This window comes from Bombina bombina, chromosome 2 (assembly GCF_027579735.1).
Source record: "Bombina bombina isolate aBomBom1 chromosome 2, aBomBom1.pri, whole genome shotgun sequence".
In the NCBI taxonomy this organism is placed as follows: domain Eukaryota; kingdom Metazoa; phylum Chordata; class Amphibia; order Anura; family Bombinatoridae; genus Bombina; species Bombina bombina.
In genome coordinates this window covers 893,789,632-893,809,061 of record NC_069500.1, presented here as the reverse complement: position 1 = coordinate 893,809,061, position 19,430 = coordinate 893,789,632, and the positions used below count along the sequence as shown (strand labels likewise).

Sequence of the window (19,430 nt, the reverse complement as noted above, 5' to 3'; positions counted from 1 at the left end):
GTGTGTTTTATATCATTTATATTAAATGCTTTAAGGAAAGACTGTAATTTTCAAGAAAAAAAAAAGCTTATCTTAAAGAGAAACTTGTAAATGTGTTTTATGTCTGAAGATGCAATCTGAATACATTTTGATTTGACTAAATGCAGGTTCTGAGAAGAAGCATGAAAAATTACCATCTTCTGTTCGTGATGTTCGAAAAGGTATCCATTTTTTATTTATTTCCTACTACTGTTTCATACATGATCCCATAATTTTAAAGGGACACCAAAATGTTATTTGTTTAAAAAGATAGATAATCCCTTCTATTTACCATTCCCAGTTTTGCATAACCAACACTGTTATAATACTTTTTACCTCCGTAATTACCTTTGTATCTAAACTTCTGCTGACTGCCTCCTTATCTCAGATCTTTTGACAGACTTGCATTTCAGGCAATTAGTGCTGACTCTTAAATAACTTCACGTGCATAAGCACAATGTTGGCTATATGAAACGCATGAACCTAATGCCTCTAGCTGTGAAAAACTGTCAAATGCAGTGACGGCCTTTAAGGGCTTAGAAATTAGCATATGAACCTACCTAGGTTTAGCTTTCAACTAAGAATAACAAGAGAACAAAGCAAATTTGATAAGTGTAAATTAGAAAGTTGTTTAAAATAACATGCCCTATCTGAATCATGAAAGTTTAATTTGGACTTTACTATTCCTTTAAGATATAATGAATATGTGGCCTATTAAGGGTCCTGAGGACTGGAGTTAGTAAACACTGCTATAAGTCTACCTAGGTTTAGCCTTTAACAAAAAATACCAAGAGGGGGGAAAATGCAAATTTGATAAAAGTAAATTGGAAAGTAGTTTAAAAATGGCATGCTCTATCTGAATCATGACATTTTTAATTTGGAGTTTACTGTCCCTATAATGGAGATTGTTTACAATGATATTTGATTTTGTTACATGTTCTGCATTTTTCTTTTTTTTTTTTTTTATGTTCTTGGGGACAAAAACCCTTTTAATGGTTTAGACAGTGTATGCAATTTTAATTATAACATTTGATGTGTTCACTTGTTATCCTTTGCTGAAAAGCATACCTAGGTAGACTCGGGAGCAGCAATGCACTATTTTATTCAGGGTAAGACTACCATCAATAGACTGTCAAGTTACTTTTTGAAATGTTTTTCAAAAAGTATGTGATGGTGGTAAAACCATGACATACAGTACATTTTCAGGCTATTTGGAAATAAGGTTGGAAATTTCCACAAATTTTGGAATTGGTGTATTAAAACGGAGGATAAGGAATTTTTTTATTTTCTAAAATGATGGTCCACAGTCCTCCATAACATATGGGATATATTTACTGCCACTACGGGGTCAAGAGCTTTAAAACCACCCTATCTCACATCTCTCTAGTTTTGTTTTGGCGTCGTAGGAGATAGTTGAGAATAGAGGTTGTTCCAGCTACTTACTTATGGATTACAAACTGGGAGCTCAGACCTTTGTGAGTCCCTGGGGAATATCCTTTACAAAGAAGACAGAAAAGAGACTCTACTGCAGCTGAATTATACAGGGACACAGAAACACCCTGTTATGTGCACAGCATTTCCCTAACGGGATTCAGTCATAACTACCCTCAGGCGTCGCAGGGACTCGTCCCTAGCCTCCCCCTGAGCGACTCCGGTATTTCCTACTTCAATCCTCTGCGGTACTCGATACCTGCACTGGATGGACTCTACTGGATACTGCTGCAACTGCATTGAGGTAGATGACATGCCTGGTAAGCCAGTGGAGGTGTGCTACTAAAGGTAAGTGCCTTCACTTAGCACAGACACAGCCCAGAGGCTATTTGTAGATACTCTGACACAGGTGCAGCATAGCCCAGGGGACTCCTCATGACACAATTTTTTCTCCATATCATGTTCCAAACGGTTCTACTAGCATTGGGAACACTATTAGGGAAGCCTCTGGCAGCTTTTGGGGTAATTATTTTTAGCACTTTACAAAATTGTGTATGGCCCTTTTAAGGGAACCAGCAATAGCTTAAAGGGATACTAAACTCATTTTTTTTCTTTAACGATTCAGATAGATCATGCAATTTTAAGCAACTTTCTCATTTTACTCCTAGTAACAATTTTTCTTCGTTCTATTGCTATCTTTTATTTTAAAAAAAAAAAGCAGGAATGTAAAGCTTAGGAGGCGGCCCATTTTTGGTTCAGAACCTGGGTTACGCTTGCTTTTTGGTGACTAAATGAACACACCAATAAGCAAACGCTATCCAGGGTGCTGAGCCTAAAATGGGCCGGCTCAAATAAGTGGCTTAAAATTGCATGCTCTGTCTGAATCATGAAAGGAAAAACATTTGGGTTTAGTATCCCTTTTAAATGCTATGTTCCCCCTTATGCCCTTGCATTCCAATAGAAAAAAGCTTTCATTCTATTGGCTGATTTGAATTGGAATAAAAAAATCAGCCAATAGAAATCTAAGGGCACCCCTATATAAAGGGGAACCTTGCATTCAATCTTCAGTTGCTGAGGTGACGGTATGAAGAAGGATGGGGTGGAAGAGCAGAAGAGGACCACCCATTTTTGGTTCAGTACCCTGGATAGTACTTGCTGATTGGTGGGTACATATACACACCAGTTAGCAAGCAGTACCCTGGTGCTGAACCTAAAATGGTCCAGCTCCTTAGCTTTAATTCCTGCTTTTCAAATAAAGATTCAGATAAAGAAGAAAAATTGATAATAGCAGTAAATAAGATAGGTAAACTTTGATGAATGATAGAACGTTTTATAAAAAAAATACTATTAAAAACTTTCATCAAAGTTTACAAAGCAGCCGTTTTGATTAAAAACTTACCTCCTTTTTTTTTTTTTTTTTTTTTTTTTTTCACTGCTACAGCAGCTTCCCCCTCCTGGAAATCCTCTCTTCACACGTCAGCAATGACTAATCCGGCTTCCTCCAATCACGGCTTTCCCCCCAGGGTGGTTATTGCCTGAGGCCATGCTGTGATTGGAGGAAGCCGCATTAGTCATTGCTGACGTGTGAAGAGAGGATTTCCAGGAGGGGGAAGCTGCTCTAGCTGTGAAAAGTTTTTTTTTTTTTTTTTTTTTTTACTAAAAACGGCTGATTTGTAAACTTTGATGAATGAAAGTGCCCCTGTTTTTAATAGTATTTTTAAAAAATGGACTTTCATTCACCAAAGTTTACCTTCACTTTAAAATTGCATGCTCTCTCCGAATCTTGAAAGAAAAAAATTGTTTAGTATCCCTTTAATGCATGATGCAGGTCTATAGTGCAGACTCTGGTTAGGCTGGGGAACATTTTAACAGGGTTTATAGGATTGTTATTCTTGGTGCACTTTAATGTATTTTAAAAAATATTCAAAGGTGTTTTTTATTTCTAAGTCTCTTGCTTGTTGCTTTACTCCTGGCGGTAGCACCGTCCCTTTTGTGTTCCTGGGGTTTTTTTTTCTGATATCTGGAGCCTCTGTGACTAGATTTCACCTGCAACAGTTGGGGCCTGATCTTTAACAGATTCTAATCTGATTTGTATTGCCTGCCAGTCCCAGGAAGAGGTTTAGTACCAGACAGGAGCTGTCATTGGGTACTTAAGGGCTGTACTTATTTCTTGATTCTTGTTAAACTTACTACATTGGGAGATTATACAAGTGTCTGAGGGAGTGTTACTATATTGTAGATGGCTCTCTACCAGGTTTTCTCTGTACTGTTTATTATATAAGGTGTCGTATACTGTTATATAAGTACAAATATAGAAAATGTTTCTGTCCTCACTGATATTTCTTTAGATGAGTGAGTTTGTGATATCCCTCTAGTTACATATATTTGTTTATTTTGCAAATCTGTTCCAGTATGCCAGGTTAACCAAATCTGTGAGAATTGTGTACCTCGGACTTTGCATGCAAACTAAACGCAACCTTCCACTTCTCAAAGGGAAGTTTTCCCAATACTTGCGAGTGTGACTCGGGGGGACACTAGTGATTTTACTTCTGAATTTAAAAGCAACTTAAATAAAATTGTGACACATTGTTTGGCGGCAATCCCCAAACAAAGTAAGCGTACATCTGGGGATTATGAGGTTAAAGGGACACTGAACCCAAATTTTTTCTTTTGTGATTCAGATAGAGCAAGAAATTTTAAGCAACTTTCTAATTTACTCCTATTATCAAATTTTCTTATTTGAAATGCAAGAATGTGTTTAGATGCCGGCCCATTTTTGGTGAACAACCTGGGTTGTCCTTGCTGATTGGTGGATAAATTCATCCACCAATAAAGTGCTGTCCAGAGTTCTGAACCCCCCCAAAAAATCTTAGGTGCCTTTTTCAAATAAAGATAGCAAGAGAATGAAGAAAAATTTATAATAGGAGTACATTGGAAAGTTGCTTAAAATTGCATGCTCTATCTGATTCACGAAAGAGAAAAAAAAATTGGGTTCAGTGTCCCTTTTAAAGTAAAAAAAAATTCTTCTCCTCAACCCCAAGTTCCTGCTCTCTTACAGAGCTCTAAGGATTCAGATATATCTAGTTCTGATGGTGAAGTGTCATCAGACGAACAGGAGCCTGATCCCGAGTATGACAATGCCTTTAGATCTAAGGTGGAGAATATCCACAATTTATTGCAGGAGGTATTAAAGACTAGAACTAAACAAGCCTGTCAATCTGTTAAATATTGTTTTCAAAGATTCCACAGGTGTTTTAGGTCCATGTTTGGTCTCTGATTATATTGCCAAGGAATGCAAAAAGCCAGACGTACCTTTTTGCCTCTTCCACAAGATTTAGAAAAATGTACCCCATTCCAGAACAGAATGCGGAAGTTTTTTGGTGCTATTTTTACAAACATACGACTATCCCTATGGAGGATAGCACTTTGTTTAGAGACCCAATGGACCGCAAATTAGTCTTAAGGAAACTTTCTTCAAACCGGCCTTTTACTTAGACCGCCAGTTTCTCTCACCTGTGTGGCTGCAGCAGGAACACTATAGTGTGACACCCTAGCCAAAATGGTGACCGACCATTCCTCTACTGAGGATTTACAAAACTGCATTAAAGGGATATTGTAGACTAGATTTTTCTTTCCATAAATGTTTTTGTATATGATCCATTTATATAGTCCATCTGGGAGTGTTTTTGTAAAAATGTATACTTTTGCTTTTTTTTAAAAAAACAAAACAAAAAAAAAACATGCTTTTTTCAGATTCCAAACCAAGCCCCAACTTTTAGATGTATACTGATATCTACAGATATCTGTTAGCTCCTGTTTGTCTAATGGGGGGGTGGGGTGTCTTCTCTGTCTGTGTTCCCAGCCCATTTCAGTGGGTGTCCCTGTTTAATCTCATTAACAGTGCTAAATTGTAAACTTATAAATAAGTTTTTTTTTTTAAAAGGTTTTATGCTGGATTTTTATATCGGTATCTGTACATATTATTCTTTATAGTAGTGTTTATTACATGTAGTTATATGAAAATTGTTGTATACTGTCGTTTTTTTTTTTTTTTTTTTTTTTTTAAAGCACTTAAAATGGCTCACACATTCATGTGCGAGGTGGTAATGGACATTATTAAGATCGATGTCAAAAATGTCTGTGGCAGGGCTTGCAAGGAGATATTTATGGTCAGCCATAATCTTTAAAAATGGACTCTTTCCATCCAAGGGTAGATTTTATTCAGATTAGACTTGGACTCCATTATTAAAACAGTCACTGGAGGGAAAGGAGCTTTTTTTTTTTTTTTCCCTCCAGGATAAAAAATCCAATGGAAAGAACAGAATAAGAAATACGTTTTTTTTTTTTTTTTTTGTTCCTTTTGCTCCTCAGGAAATCAGAAGTTGTCCTCTTCTCAGAAACCTGAGCTCTCCAAGTCAGACTGGAAGCCTGGTTCTTCATGGTCAAAGAACAAGCAACCCAAAAAGACAACAGCACCACTAAATCGGCATGAAGATGCGGACCCCGAACCAGGATCTGTTCTGGTAGAGGGCAGACTGAGTCTCAGGAGGCCTGGTACAGGTCAGTCCAGGACCTCCTGGGTTCAAAACATTTCTCAGGGTTATAGGCTTTAAAGGGAAACTGAACTCAAATTTTTTGCTTTCATGATTCAGATAGAGCATGTAATTTTAAGCAACTTTCTTATTTACTTCTATTATCAATTTTTCTTTTTTTTCTTGCTATCTTTATTTGAAAAAGGCATCTAAGTAAGGAGCCAGGAAAATGTTTGGTTTTGAACCATGGACAGCCCTCGTTTATTGGTGCTGTCCAATCAGCAAGGACAACCCAGGTTGTTCACCAAAAATGGGCCGGCATCTAAACTTACATTCTTGCTTTTCAAATAAACATACAAAGAGAATGAAGAACATTTGATATGAGTAAAGTAGAAAGTTGCTTAAAATTGCATGCTCGATCTGAATCACGAAAGAAACAAATTGGGTTCAGTGTCCCTTTTAGTACAGACCTGCTCTAGGACGATTACTTCTCTCTCATCTTCCCAAACTTCAGTCAAAGGCTGCCTTTCTACAGTGTGTATGGGAATTAAAGGATATGGGGTAATTATCCCAGTACCTGTATCTCAAAAGGGTCACTGGTTTTACTCAAATCTGTTCCTTGTCCCAAAGAAGGAAGGGACCTACAGACCTGTCTTAGACTTAAAGAAATTAAATATGTTTGTCAGGATTCCCACTTTCAAGATAGGAGCCATTCGCACAATCTTGCCCTTCATTGAACAGGGTCAATTTATGACTACAATAGACTTTAAAGGGACAGTCTACACCAGAATTTGTATTGTTTAAAAAGATAAATAATCACTTTATTACCCATTCCCTATTTTTGCACAACCAACAGTTATTTAAATACACTTTTTACCTCTGTGATTACCTTGTATCTAATACTCTGCGAACTGCCCCCTTATTTCAGTTATTTTGACAGACATCCATTTTAGCCAATCGGAGCTGGCTCACCTGAACTCAATGTGCTTGAGCACAGTGTTATCTATGACACACATAAACTAACACCCTCTAGTGGTGTAAAAACTGTCAAAATGTCCTGAGAGAAGAGGTGGCCGTCAAGGGCTTAGAAATTAGCATATGAACCTCCTAGGTTTAGCTTTCAACTAAGAATACCAAGAGAACAAAGCAAAATTGGTGATATAAGTAAATTTGAAAATTGTTCCAAGTTTTATTTTGGAATAGACTGTCCCTTTTAAGGATTGCATACCTGCACATTCCCACCCACAGGGATCACTTTCAGTACCTGAGGTTTGCATATATGGACAAAAACTACCAGTTTGTTGCTCTTCTTTTTGGTCTGACTATAGCTCTATGCATCTTTACTAAGGTGCTAGGTGCCCTGTTAGCAGTGATCAGAGCTATGGAGATAACATATTGGTGCAAACTCCTCTGTCATAAGCGATCACTCATACTCGCAAGCTATTATTTCTCTAAAACCATGCTTAGAAAATCAATGTTCCAAAAAGCTATCCTGCTGCAAGGGTAACATTTGTAGGAGTCAGTCCGTATGTGTGTGTTCCTGACTGAACCTTGCAGGTTAAAACTCTAGAGAGCATGTCTCTCCCTGTAGAGTACTCCATTGCCATCTGTAGCTCAGTGCAGGTAGTGGGTCATAGACGCTTTTCCTTTTGCCCGCTTTCACTTATGTCCCCTTCAACTATACATGCTCATTCAGTGGTCAAATAATTATCTACATTTGGAGCAACAAATAACTCTGGATTAATCTGTCAGACAATCTCTGTCTTGGTGGACACACAGTCCTTTGATCCCTTGGGGCATCTTATCTTTATCATGGACCATTGTCATGATGGAAGTTAGGCTGGGGGGCAGTCTGGAATTCTCGAAAGGTGCAATAAGTTTGGTCTCCTTTAGAGGCAATGTTACCAATAAACATTCTGTAACTTCGAGCGATTCTTCAGGAGAAATGTATCAGTTTCCAGTCGGACAATATCACAGTGGTAGCCTATATCATTCATTCTAGGAGGTACCCACATTCCACTGGCAATGCAGGAAGTCTCTCAGATTCTGTCCTGGGCATAGAGGTATTAATGCTCCCTATCAGTGATTCCCATTGCAGGAATGAACAATTGGGTAGCAGACTGTCTCAGCCATCAATCAGTTTATCCAGGAGAATGGTCTCTCCACCAGGATATTTTCAATCAACTGGTAATCAAATGGGGGGTCTACCAGATATAGTATAGATCTGATGGCTTCACACTTAAATAACAAACTTCTAAAGTACTGTGCAAGATCAAGAAATGCAAGGGCTTGCATGAGATTCCTTGGTATGTCCATGGGAATTCCATCTAGCATACCTGTTTTCTCCATTCTTCTAACGAGAGTCATTGCTTGGATCAAACAGGAGTCTGCATCAGGAATATTAATTACTCCAGCCTGGTCCCACAGGATGTGTTATGCGGATCTAGTACAAATGTCAACAACGCCTCCATGGCGTCTTCCTCTGAGACAAGACATTTTATCACAATGTCCTCTCTTCTATCAGGATCTTCAAGTTTAATAGGCTGTAGGTCTAACACCTAGTTTTGAGACATACAGGATTTTCAGAATCAAAAACCTGTGACTCAAATTTGGAAAGCATATTTCTTTCCTTTGGCATGGAGAGTCCACGATTTCATTCCAATTACGAGTGGGAATTCAACTCCTGGCCAGCAGGAGGAGAAAAAGAGCACCCCAGCAGAGCTGTTGAGTGTCACTTCCCTTACCCATAATCCCCAGTCATTCTCTTTGCCTCTGTCAAGGGAGGATGTGCGAAGATGGTGTCTGAAGATATTTAATCCTTTAATGGGTACTTTTCCCTGCAAGCAAGGATTAAGGGTCTATGCTGTGTTCATGTCAATCTCTTTAGTAAGAGTAATGGTGGCTTTTAGCAGTTAGAAGGCTGCAAAGTGGTCCTTGCTTTACTTCTAACATCTATGCTACCCCTTTCTATTGAAAACCAGGGTTGGTTACTCTGTTTCTTTTCTCATCAGATTATCTGTTAGAGATCGGTTGCATCTGGCATACCTGAGACGCTGCTTCTGCCCTGCAGCTGAAGCTCCTGAGGTAAGTGCTTTTATTCCTTCTAGGTGAGAAGGCCAAGCACTTTGGGGGTTAATGCCCTCTCCTTGTTAGACTGGGTATGTCAAAAATCTTGTCATGGTGGGGATTTATAAGCGGCAGTAAGTACTGGGCTCTATAGAACACAAAAGAAAAGAAGGCGCCAACATAGTGTGAATCTGTATTGAAAGTTGTTCACTCCCCACACATAAATTGTACTTACAAGAAGTCAGGCACTTGAGAAGTGCTACAATGGCTTTCTGGAGCATTAACAGCTGTCCAGGTAGCTGCTCTCTCGTAGTGAAAATGTAATCCTTGATGCTGCATACGATCTGCAGGTATTTTGCAGCTTGACCCCTTTAGCCGGCTACTTTCGTAGTATTAATGATGGGAGAGAAGCCCAAACCAGGTGGGCTAGCAGCTATATCCGGATGCCAAGTATTAAAAAATCTCACACGTATAAAATATCACTCCAGCCGTGATAAAGATATAGTTAAAAACAAATGTTTATTTAGTAAACATGTAATCACAACGCGTTTCCCGGTCTACCTTGACCGCTTCCTCAGGTGAATAAACTATATCTAAAATACACGTACTGGGCTCTATGCTGCTGCATATTTATGGTAGTTATACAGCGTATCTATGCTGCTGTTTGTTTATGACAGTTAACGAGTGTGTGTGTGTGTGTGTGTGTGTAAGGTTTTTTTTTTCTACCTTTTATTCCTATTCTCCAATCAGCTATACATAAAAATAGAGAGGGTGGAGGGTTTTAAAGTTCTTGTATGGTTTCTTTTTTTTTTTTTTTTAAATAATTTTTATTGAGGTTTTTGTCAAGATAAACATTTGGTAATTGCCATTATACAATAAAAAGAGAAAACAGGGGAGTATAACAAAGTGAGCTGCAGACATATGACAAATAGGAGAAACAGATAATTGAAAGGCAATTACATTCTCATATTATACAGTACAGGAGAGGGCCACTCATGGACCCCAAATGAAAAACCTAATTTTTTGTTCTTTTTTTTGTTTTCTAGGATAATATAGTGTCAAGCTCCCTTACTAAGAGATGGATTTATAATAACACATAGGAACCCCTCCATAAAATTAACTGACAGCTGTGTGAAAATAGCATGCGTAGATGACACATATTAGTGATCAGTCCCGCTGATCTAGACGGGCATATGAACACATGCCTATTATGCTATGAAGGGTTAGATATTTAGGGAGCCATTTAGAGCTGTGATTCAGATGCGGTATAGACGAGACAAACCGCCTTGTTAGTTCCCCTAGAGAAGGGGATACTTTATTGTGGGGGGAAGAGGGGGGAAGGGGGGGGGGGGGGGAGAGGGGGGAGGAGGTGGAGTGTTACATATTTTCCAAAATTATCTCACCGTAGTGGAGCAATGAAACAGGATAAAATGCACCTTAGGACTATCTATGTTATATAGAATATGAACAGGAAGAGTTTAAACACGCAATAATAAGCGATGCGAGTACCATATAAAGAAATGTGATACAGTATACATGCTAATAGTAAAATAACTATACTTAGAACCATGCAACACAACATGTTAAGGAATGTAATGGAAGAGGAGGAGTTAAACTTAAATGAGCAAAATCAGGGATAAGGATTTCTTTTCTGTCTGACATTAGCAAATAGGACCAGTCATAATACTTAAATCCTGTGGGGATATAATACTTAAAACGCACAAATAAGCGTACAAGTGGCTTGTGAGTAAACATATATAACTAACACATCTCCATAACTCAAATTGCGGCTAATGACCAAAAATGTTTAACCAGCTTAGAAAAATAAAATTGCACTTTAACACTGAATTCTAAACGAAAGCTAGTATGGACCTTAGGGCACTTATAACTATAACACGGTCTGCTAAAGGTTACATGGAAAGCATTGTTTAAGTGTAAAACAATAATAATCATATTAGTGTAGTCCCAGCTTTAATAAACATGTCAGTGAACAGTGACAAACAATACTTGCTCTATGTAAAGGGTTAAAGCAGTGAGCAATCTCGCAGATTGGCTCACCAAATAGGTTTGAACTGTTTATATCTGAATACCTATAAGGGAACTCTATTAGGCCAGGAGTAGTGAGGTTGTGAGTTAGTATTGCTAAGAAATGTTTCACATATGTGGAGATCATTTTTTATGATACCACATAGATGAGTTTAATGAGTGCTACATTAATGCTTGTGAAGTTTAAGGGAAGCATTTTATAGACATGCATGACTAGTTTTGAAAAAATTAAGAGATTCTCTAGGGGCTGCAAGAAGCGTTAAGTACTATATACTTAGAAGGAATCTCTCAGCTTCAAACTTTATTATACTTTGAGTAGTGCCTCTAGTCGTCCACCAGAAAAGTAACTTAGTACAGTTCTATACTTTAGCATGTAGTAAATCCTGTCATCTGGGTGCGGGCCCTACACCCATCAGCAGGAAAACACTACCAATAAACAGGAGTCTGCATCCTTGATGGGGAATAATAGAGAAAACTCTGTAGGACTGACTAACAACCAAAGATGTAAGTTGGCGTGGTATATATAGTAAAGGCTATTCTGCTGCAGAATGTGCTTAGGTTAATAGTCTGTCAGTGACCATGATTCTCAGCAGACATAAAGGGCTAAGAATCCTGAGGGAGGCAAAGGTAATATAATGGTAAAACACAGAGATTTGTGGTGTACAAGTCATGAATAAGTCATGACTCCCCTCTAGTGGCGTAAAGTGGCAATTACATCATCCTTCCGTGAATATAATGTTAAACAGGTTAATTGCACCAAGTATGTACATTCCCACTAAATAGAGAAACAGTAATCAAGTGGTTAACTATAATAAATAACTCCCCAGTGAACAGCTTCTGAAAGCAGGAAAAATGTCAAGCAGTGTAAGTGTGAGTGGCAATAAAAACCATTATATAATAGCAACTGCTCCACTTGAGATCACAATTAAAATGTGGCATAACTGTTCAGGAAAGTTACCGGTCCTTGGGTCTTAATGTATAGTAATATAAGTGATTTAAATGATTTAGGGCTATAAAGCAGGGTAGAGCATATCAACTGAAGCAGCTCCCAGATGATTATTGCAAGTTAGATAAGAAATACAGACAGAAAAGTATGGCGGTACTAATTTTCACATAATAAAACAACGATATGGGGAACAAACTTTGCTCAGTTATGAACAGAACCTATTTACAATATGAATGTGAGAGATAATCAGGTTTTGTACAGAGAAAGGAATAGGTATAACCATGTCCAAATAAATGCAGTCTGAGGCGGGATCGGCTCACCCCTGTCTTTGGGGCATGATAGGGGACAGTGAGGTGATGCGATGTGACAGTTAGTTTCACCCGACACCAAGCCGCAGTCTAGGGCAGTCTCTCTGTATCAAATGTTCCAGCAGCGCCGTAGATCTATAGTGCCGGGCTGCGTTGTAGTAGTTGTTCTGATGAATAGGATCAATATGCTGGAGGTCCGAATAGCTTAAGCTGATCCTTTTGCCCCTAACACCTTTTGCCAAGAGAAAGTTGCGTGGCGTCTTCTTATCTACTAAGACTGCCTGGAGCGGGGGAAGCTCTAATGTAGAGATCTCTTTCATGCTGCAAGGGATGCTTGGGTGTTCAATTAAGGTTAGCCTGTCAGCAGTCTCTGCGTTAGGTGAGCACGGTACTGTAGTGTGTGGAGGCTCTGCTGTAATGGCGTTCAGAATAGAAGAGGCGCAGGTAGTGTGTGCTCTGTATCTCATTGCAGCTTCTTGTCTGGGCGCCATCCCATGTGGGTATTCCAGCATCATACGGCAGCCATCTAGAAAGTCACGAATCTCCTCCATGATGCGCTCTGAATCCTCCATGGCAAAAAATTGTAATAATCCCCCAGTCTAAGGGGCAAAGCTGTAAATTTAGATCAATCTCGTTTACCACAACTATTGCTGCGTAGGTCGCAAAATGGCTGCTTCCAGAATCTGTCGCCGTCTGTGTATAGATCAGGGATGTGGGGTCCCTTTAATCCTGTGCTGCAAACTTCTGAATTAAATGTGTTGAACCTCAGTGGTCTCTGTTCCACACTAGTGTCCCCAGATTTGAGTTAGTATGATTATTAAAATCACAGTTAATAGAAATACAGCAGGAGCTATGAAAATATGCGTCCACTCGGCTATGGAGTTGGCTCCTCCCCCCCTTGTATGGTTTCTTAACCTCCTAGTGGCAGAAAATGATATCCCATATGTGGACCATCATCATTCCGAAAGAAAATAATTCATCAGGTAAGTATAAATTGTCATACATTCTACATTTGCCTGGTTCAGTGCAATTTTTGACTCATTGCAATTTTATTGACTGTTTTGCCTTTTATGTAGACTGTCCTAGTTTTCATTAGAATAAGTCAAATTGAGAATGTAACTGACAAAAGCACATTCTTATGAAATATCCAAAGGTACCCTTCCTCCATCTCTTTATGCTACCCAAATTTTAACACCTGCATTAGATGCAGTTTGGCAGGGGGAAATTTTATAGTAGAAGTTATATCAGTTTTAAAAGCTGCTTAACTACTATACAGACATGTCGCTTTTAATCTTTAGAAGGATTTCCTTAAAATTTAGATATTTTAACTGTGAACGTTTAGCTAGTTTATACTATTACAAGAGCAGATATCTCTAGTTATCAGACTTTAACATCCACTTCACAGTATGGACTTAATTAATTTATCATCCACAATCGGAAAGGGGCGTACATATTTGCCCCAATCACGCAGGGTCGGAAGAGATTGAAATTCTCGACCTAAGGGGTGGAGAACAGGGCAGTGAAGCAGCAGTCTGATGACCACTGCTTCTTCAATCGCTTGTGCAAATCTGCAGTCAAAGGGGAGAGACAGGCTTGATAAATTGAGCCCTATATGTACCCTTAGGGGGCATTGCACCTTTATGGTAAATATTTTGTGGGCCTGCCCTGCAAGTTTATCCACTCCTTTGGCATTCTGATCAGTTTATTCATTCAAATGCCCTACATGAGACCTAATTAAGCGTGTCTGCATAAAGGGAAATTTAAAATCCATTTTTTTTTTTTTTTGTATTTAAAATATTTATTGTAAAATGTATTAAAGGTACAAATACCCAAATCCAGATTGCAAAATACAGACTTTTTCATTTACCTTCACCTTTTTGATTACAGTACTGTCTTTCTGATGGTGCTATGAATACATATGTATTAAAAATTATATAAAGTTACCGTTAGATTGTATGTATAAACTGTATTATGACATGTAAAATGGCATTCAATATTGTTGTTTATACTTGGTCCCATTTTCAGATGCATAAATAAATATTCTGAAATCCAAACCTTTTCTGGTCCTAAGGAGTTAGGAGAGAGGGTTGTTATATATATATATATATATATATACACACTAATTTGAGTAATTGACAAATACACAATAAAGATGATGCAATACCACTTACTTTGAATTTGAAATGAACAGTATAATAATTTCTAGCAAATTTTTAAAGTTAATAAAGCTTTTGTACATACTCGGTAGGAGCTGGAGCCTCAGATAATATGCATATAAAAAGAATGTGCACACTTTTTTTGCTAGACAAGCCTTTGGGACTGCATGCATGTTTTCTAAGTGCAGACTTTTATCACTAAAAATCTGCAGAATGAGGTCCGCTGGAAGTTTTCCCCTCTTTTGGTTAGTTTAAGAACCAAAAGACAGCCTCCACATCTATCTAGAGGACAGAATTTTCCTAAGCCTATTAGACGCCCAGCTCTTCCTTTTCTAAGTCCAAACAATCCAAGAAGCCTGCTTCGGCTTCAAAGTCTGCATAAAGTTACAGTTCTCAAGCCAGATGAGATTCTGGTAGGGGGCAGTTTGAACCTTTTCCAGGAGTTGGTTCACGATCCTTGGGTGTTTAGACAACATTTCTCAAAGATATCGAATAGGCTTTCAATCAAGACCTCATTGAGGAAGATTCCTCATGTGCCTTGAGATCCCTCAAAGGCCAAAGCCTTTCTAGTTTATGTAAAGGACCTGGATGCGATAGGAGTGATCGCTTCTTTTTCGAAAAGTAATAAGGTTTTTTTACTACTCTAACCTGTTCGTAGTACCAAAGGAAAGACACTTTTCCGGCCTATAATAAATCTCAAAACTCTAAACCTATTCCTGAGAATATCTACTTTCGCGATGGAGATTATTTACACTACATAGTTCCTTTAGTGCATAAGGGTCAATATGTATCTTTCATCAACTTAAGATGCCTATTTCTTCTGTTATGTGTGATCAGTCCACGGGTCATCATTACTTCTGGGATATTATCTGCTCCCCTACAGGAAGTGCAAGAGGATTCACCCAGCAGAGTTGCTATATAGCTCCTCCCCTCTACGTCACCTCCAGTCATTCTCTTGCACCCAAAGACTAGATAGGAGGTGTGAGAGGACTATGGTGATTATACTTAGTTTTTATAACTTCAATCAAAAGTTTGTTATTTTACAATAGCACCGGAGCGTGTTATTACTTCTCTGGCAGAGTTTGAAGAAGAATCTACCAGAGTTTTTCTTATGATTTTAACCGGAGTAGTTAAGATCATATTGCTGTTTCTCGGCCATCTGAGGGAGGTAAAAGCTTCAGATCAGGGGACAGCGGGCAGTTGAATCTGCATTGAGGTATGTAGCAGTTTTTATTTTCTGAATGGAATTGATGAGAAAATCCTGCCATACCGTTATAATGACATGTATGTATACTCTACACTTCAGTATTCTGGGGATGGTATTTCACCGGAATTACTCTGTAAAAATACATTAAACCTTTTAATAGGTATTTAATTCATGTTAAACGTTTTTGCTGGAATGTAGAATCGTTTGCATTTCTGAGGTACTGAGTGAATAAATATTTGGGCATTATTTTTCCACTTGGCAGTTTACTTGTTTTGATTATGACAGTTTCGTTTCTCTCTCACTGCTGTGTGTGAGGGGGAGGGGCCGTTTTTGGCGCTCTTTGCTACGCATCAAAAATTTCCAGTCAGTTACTCTTGTATTTTCTGCATGATCCGGTTCATCTCTAACAGAACTCAGGGGTCTTCAAACTTCTTTGAAGGGAGGTAGTTTCTCTCAGCAGAGCTGTGAGACTTATGTAGTGACTGTGTTTTAAAACGTTGCTCTATGATTTTTATGTTTAAAATTTAATTAGTGTTACTTTACTAATGGGAACAAACCTTTGCTAACAAGTTGTGTTGTTTTTAAAGAGTGATGCTATAACTGTTTTTCAATTCATTATTTCAACTGTCATTTAATCGTTTAGTGCTTCTTTGAGGCACAGTACGTTTTTGTTAACTAAGATTGTAACCAAGTTGCATGTTTATTGCTAGTGTGTTAAACATGTCTGATTCAGAGGAAGATACCTGTGTCATTTGTTCCAATGCCAAGGTGGAGCCCAATAGAAATTTATGTACTAACTGTATTGATGCTACTTTAAATAAAAGCCAATCTGTACAAATTGAACAAATTTCACCAAACAGCGAGGGGAGAGTTATGCCGTCTAACTCGCCTCACGTGTCAGTACCTGCGTCTCCCGCCCGGGAGGTGCGTGATATTATGGCGCCTAGTACATCTGGGCAGCCATTACAGATAACATTACAAGATATGGCTACTGTTATGACTGAAGTTTTGGCTAAATTACCAGAACTAAGAGGCAAGCGTGATCACTCTGGGGTGAGAACAGAGTGCGCTGATAATTCTAGGGCCATGTCTGATACTGCGTCACAGCTTGCAGAGCATGAGGACGGAGAGCTTCATTCTGTAGGTGACGGTTCTGATCCAAGCAGATTGGATTCAGATATTTCAAATTTTAAATTTAAATTGGAAAACCTCCGTGTATTACTAGGGGAGGTCTTAGCGGCTCTTAACGATTGTAACACTGTTGCAATACCAGAGAAAATGTGTAGGTTGGATAAATACTTTGCGGTACCGGCGAGTACTGACGTTTTTCCTATACCTAAGAGATTAACTGAAATTGTTACTAAGGAGTGGGATAGACCCGGTGTGCCGTTCTCACCCCCTCCAATATTTAGGAAGATGTTTCCAATAGACGCCACCACACGGGACTTATGGCAAACGGTCCCTAAGGTGGAGGGAGCAGTTTCTACTTTAGCTAAGCGCACCACTATCCCGGTGGAGGATAGCTGTGCTTTTTCAGATCCTATGGATAAAAAATTAGAGGGTTACCTTAAGAAAATGTTTGTTCAACAAGGTTTTATATTGCAACCCCTTGCATGCATCGCGCCGATTACGGCTGCGGCAGCATTTTGGATTGAGTCTCTGGAAGAGAACCTTAGTTCCGCTACGCTGGACGACATTACGGACAGGCTTAGAGTCCTTAAACTAGCTAATTCATTCATTTCGGAGGCCGTAGTACATTTAACCAAACTTACGGCTAAGAATTCAGGATTCGCCATTCAGGCACGTAGGGCGCTGTGGCTAAAATCCTGGTCGGCTGATGTAACTTCTAAGTCCAAATTACTTAATATACCTTTCAAGGGGCAAACTTTATTTGGGCCCGGTTTGAAAGAGATTATCGCTGACATTACAGGAGGTAAGGGCCACGCTCTGCCTCAAGACAAAGCCAAAGCTAAGGCTAGACAGTCTAATTTTCGTCCCTTTCGGAATTTCAAAGCAGGTGCAGCATCAACTTCCACTGCACCAAAACAGGAAGGAGCTGTTGCTCGTTACAGACAAGGCTGGAAACCTAACCAGTCCTGGAATAAGGGCAAGCAGGCCAGAAAACCTGCTGCTGCCCCTAAGACAGCATGAACCGAGGGCCCCCGATCCGGGACCGGATCTAGTGGGGGGCAGACTCTCTCTCTTCGCCCAGGCTTGGGCAAGAGATGTCCAGGATCCCTGGGCGCTAGAGATCATATCTCAGGGATACCTTCTAGACTTCAAATTATCTCCCCCAAGAGGGAGATTTCATCTGTCAAGGTTGTCAACAAACCAAATAAAGAAAGACGCGTTTCTACGCTGTGTACAAGATCTATTATTAATGGGAGTGATCCATCCGGTTCCGCGGTCGGAACAAGGACAAGGGTTTTACTCAAACCTGTTTGTGGTTCCCAAAAAAGAGGGAACTTTCAGGCCAATCTTGGATTTAAAGATCCTAAACAAATTCCTAAGAGTTCCATCGTTCAAAATGGAAACTATTCGGACAATCTTACCCATGATCCAAAAGGGTCAGTACATGACCACAGTGGATTTAAAGGATGCTTACCTTCACATACCGATTCACAAAGATCATTACCGGTATCTAAGGTTTGCCTTCTTAGACAGGCATTACCAGTTTGTAGCCCTTCCATTCGGATTGGCTACGGCTCCAAGAATCTTCACAAAGGTTCTGGGTGCCCTTCTAGCGGTTCTGAGACCGCGAGGAATTTCGGTAGCTCCGTACCTAGACGACATTCTGATACAAGCTTCAAGCTTTCAAACTGCCAAGTCTCATACAGAGTTAGTTCTGGCATTTCTAAGGTCGCATGGATGGAAAGTGAACGAAAAGAAGAGTTCTCTCTTGCCTCTCACAAGAGTTCCATTCTTGGGGACTCTTATAGATTCTGTAGAAATGAAGATTTATCTGACAGAAGACAGATTAACAAAGCTTCTAAATGCATGCCGTGTCCTTCATTCCATTCAACTCCCGTCAGTAGCTCAATGCATGGAGGTGATCGGCTTAATGGTAGCAGCAATGGACATAGTTCCCTTTGCACGCCTACATCTCAGACCGCTGCAATTGTGCATGCTGAGTCAGTGGAATGGGGATTACTAAGATTTGTCCCCCACTCTGAATCTGGATCAAGAGACCAGAAACTCTCTTCTATGGTGGCTTTCTCGGCCACATCTGTCCAGGGGGATGCCGTTCAGCAGGCCGGACTGGACAATTGTAACAACAGACGCCAGCCTTCTAGGTTGGGGCGCTGTCTGGAATTCTCTGAAGGCTCAGGGACTATGGAGTCAGGAGGAAAGTCTCCTGCCAATAAACATTCTGGAATTGAGAGCAGTTCTCAATGCCCTTCTAGCTTGGCCCCAGTTAAAGACTCGGGGGTTCATCAGGTTTCAGTCGGACAACATCACGACTGTGGCTTACATTAACCATCAGGGAGGGACAAGAAGCTCCCTAGCAATGATAGAAGTATCAAAGATAATTCGCTGGGCAGAGTCTCACTCTTGCCACCTGTCAGCAATCCACATCCCGGGAGTGGAGAACTGGGAGGCGGATTTCTTGAGTCGTCAGACTCTTCATCCGGGGGAGTGGGAACTTCATCCGGAGGTCTTTGCCCAAATACTTCGACGTTGGGGCAAACCAGAGATAGATCTCATGGCGTCTCGCCAGAA

General features: G+C 39.6%; 1 protein-coding gene across 3 annotated transcripts in view; it reads left to right on the top strand.

Annotated features, from left to right (window-relative positions):
- Nucleotides 1–19,430, top strand: part of YTHDC1 (YTH N6-methyladenosine RNA binding protein C1) — a 145,178-nt gene that overhangs the window by 37,892 nt on the left and 87,856 nt on the right. For all 3 annotated transcript variants that reach the window (XM_053703262.1, XM_053703261.1, XM_053703260.1), the window contains one exon: nucleotides 147–200. In XM_053703262.1, coding sequence (XP_053559237.1) covers nucleotides 147–200 — 54 coding nt within the window. The remainder of the gene's footprint in view (nucleotides 1–146; nucleotides 201–19,430) is intronic.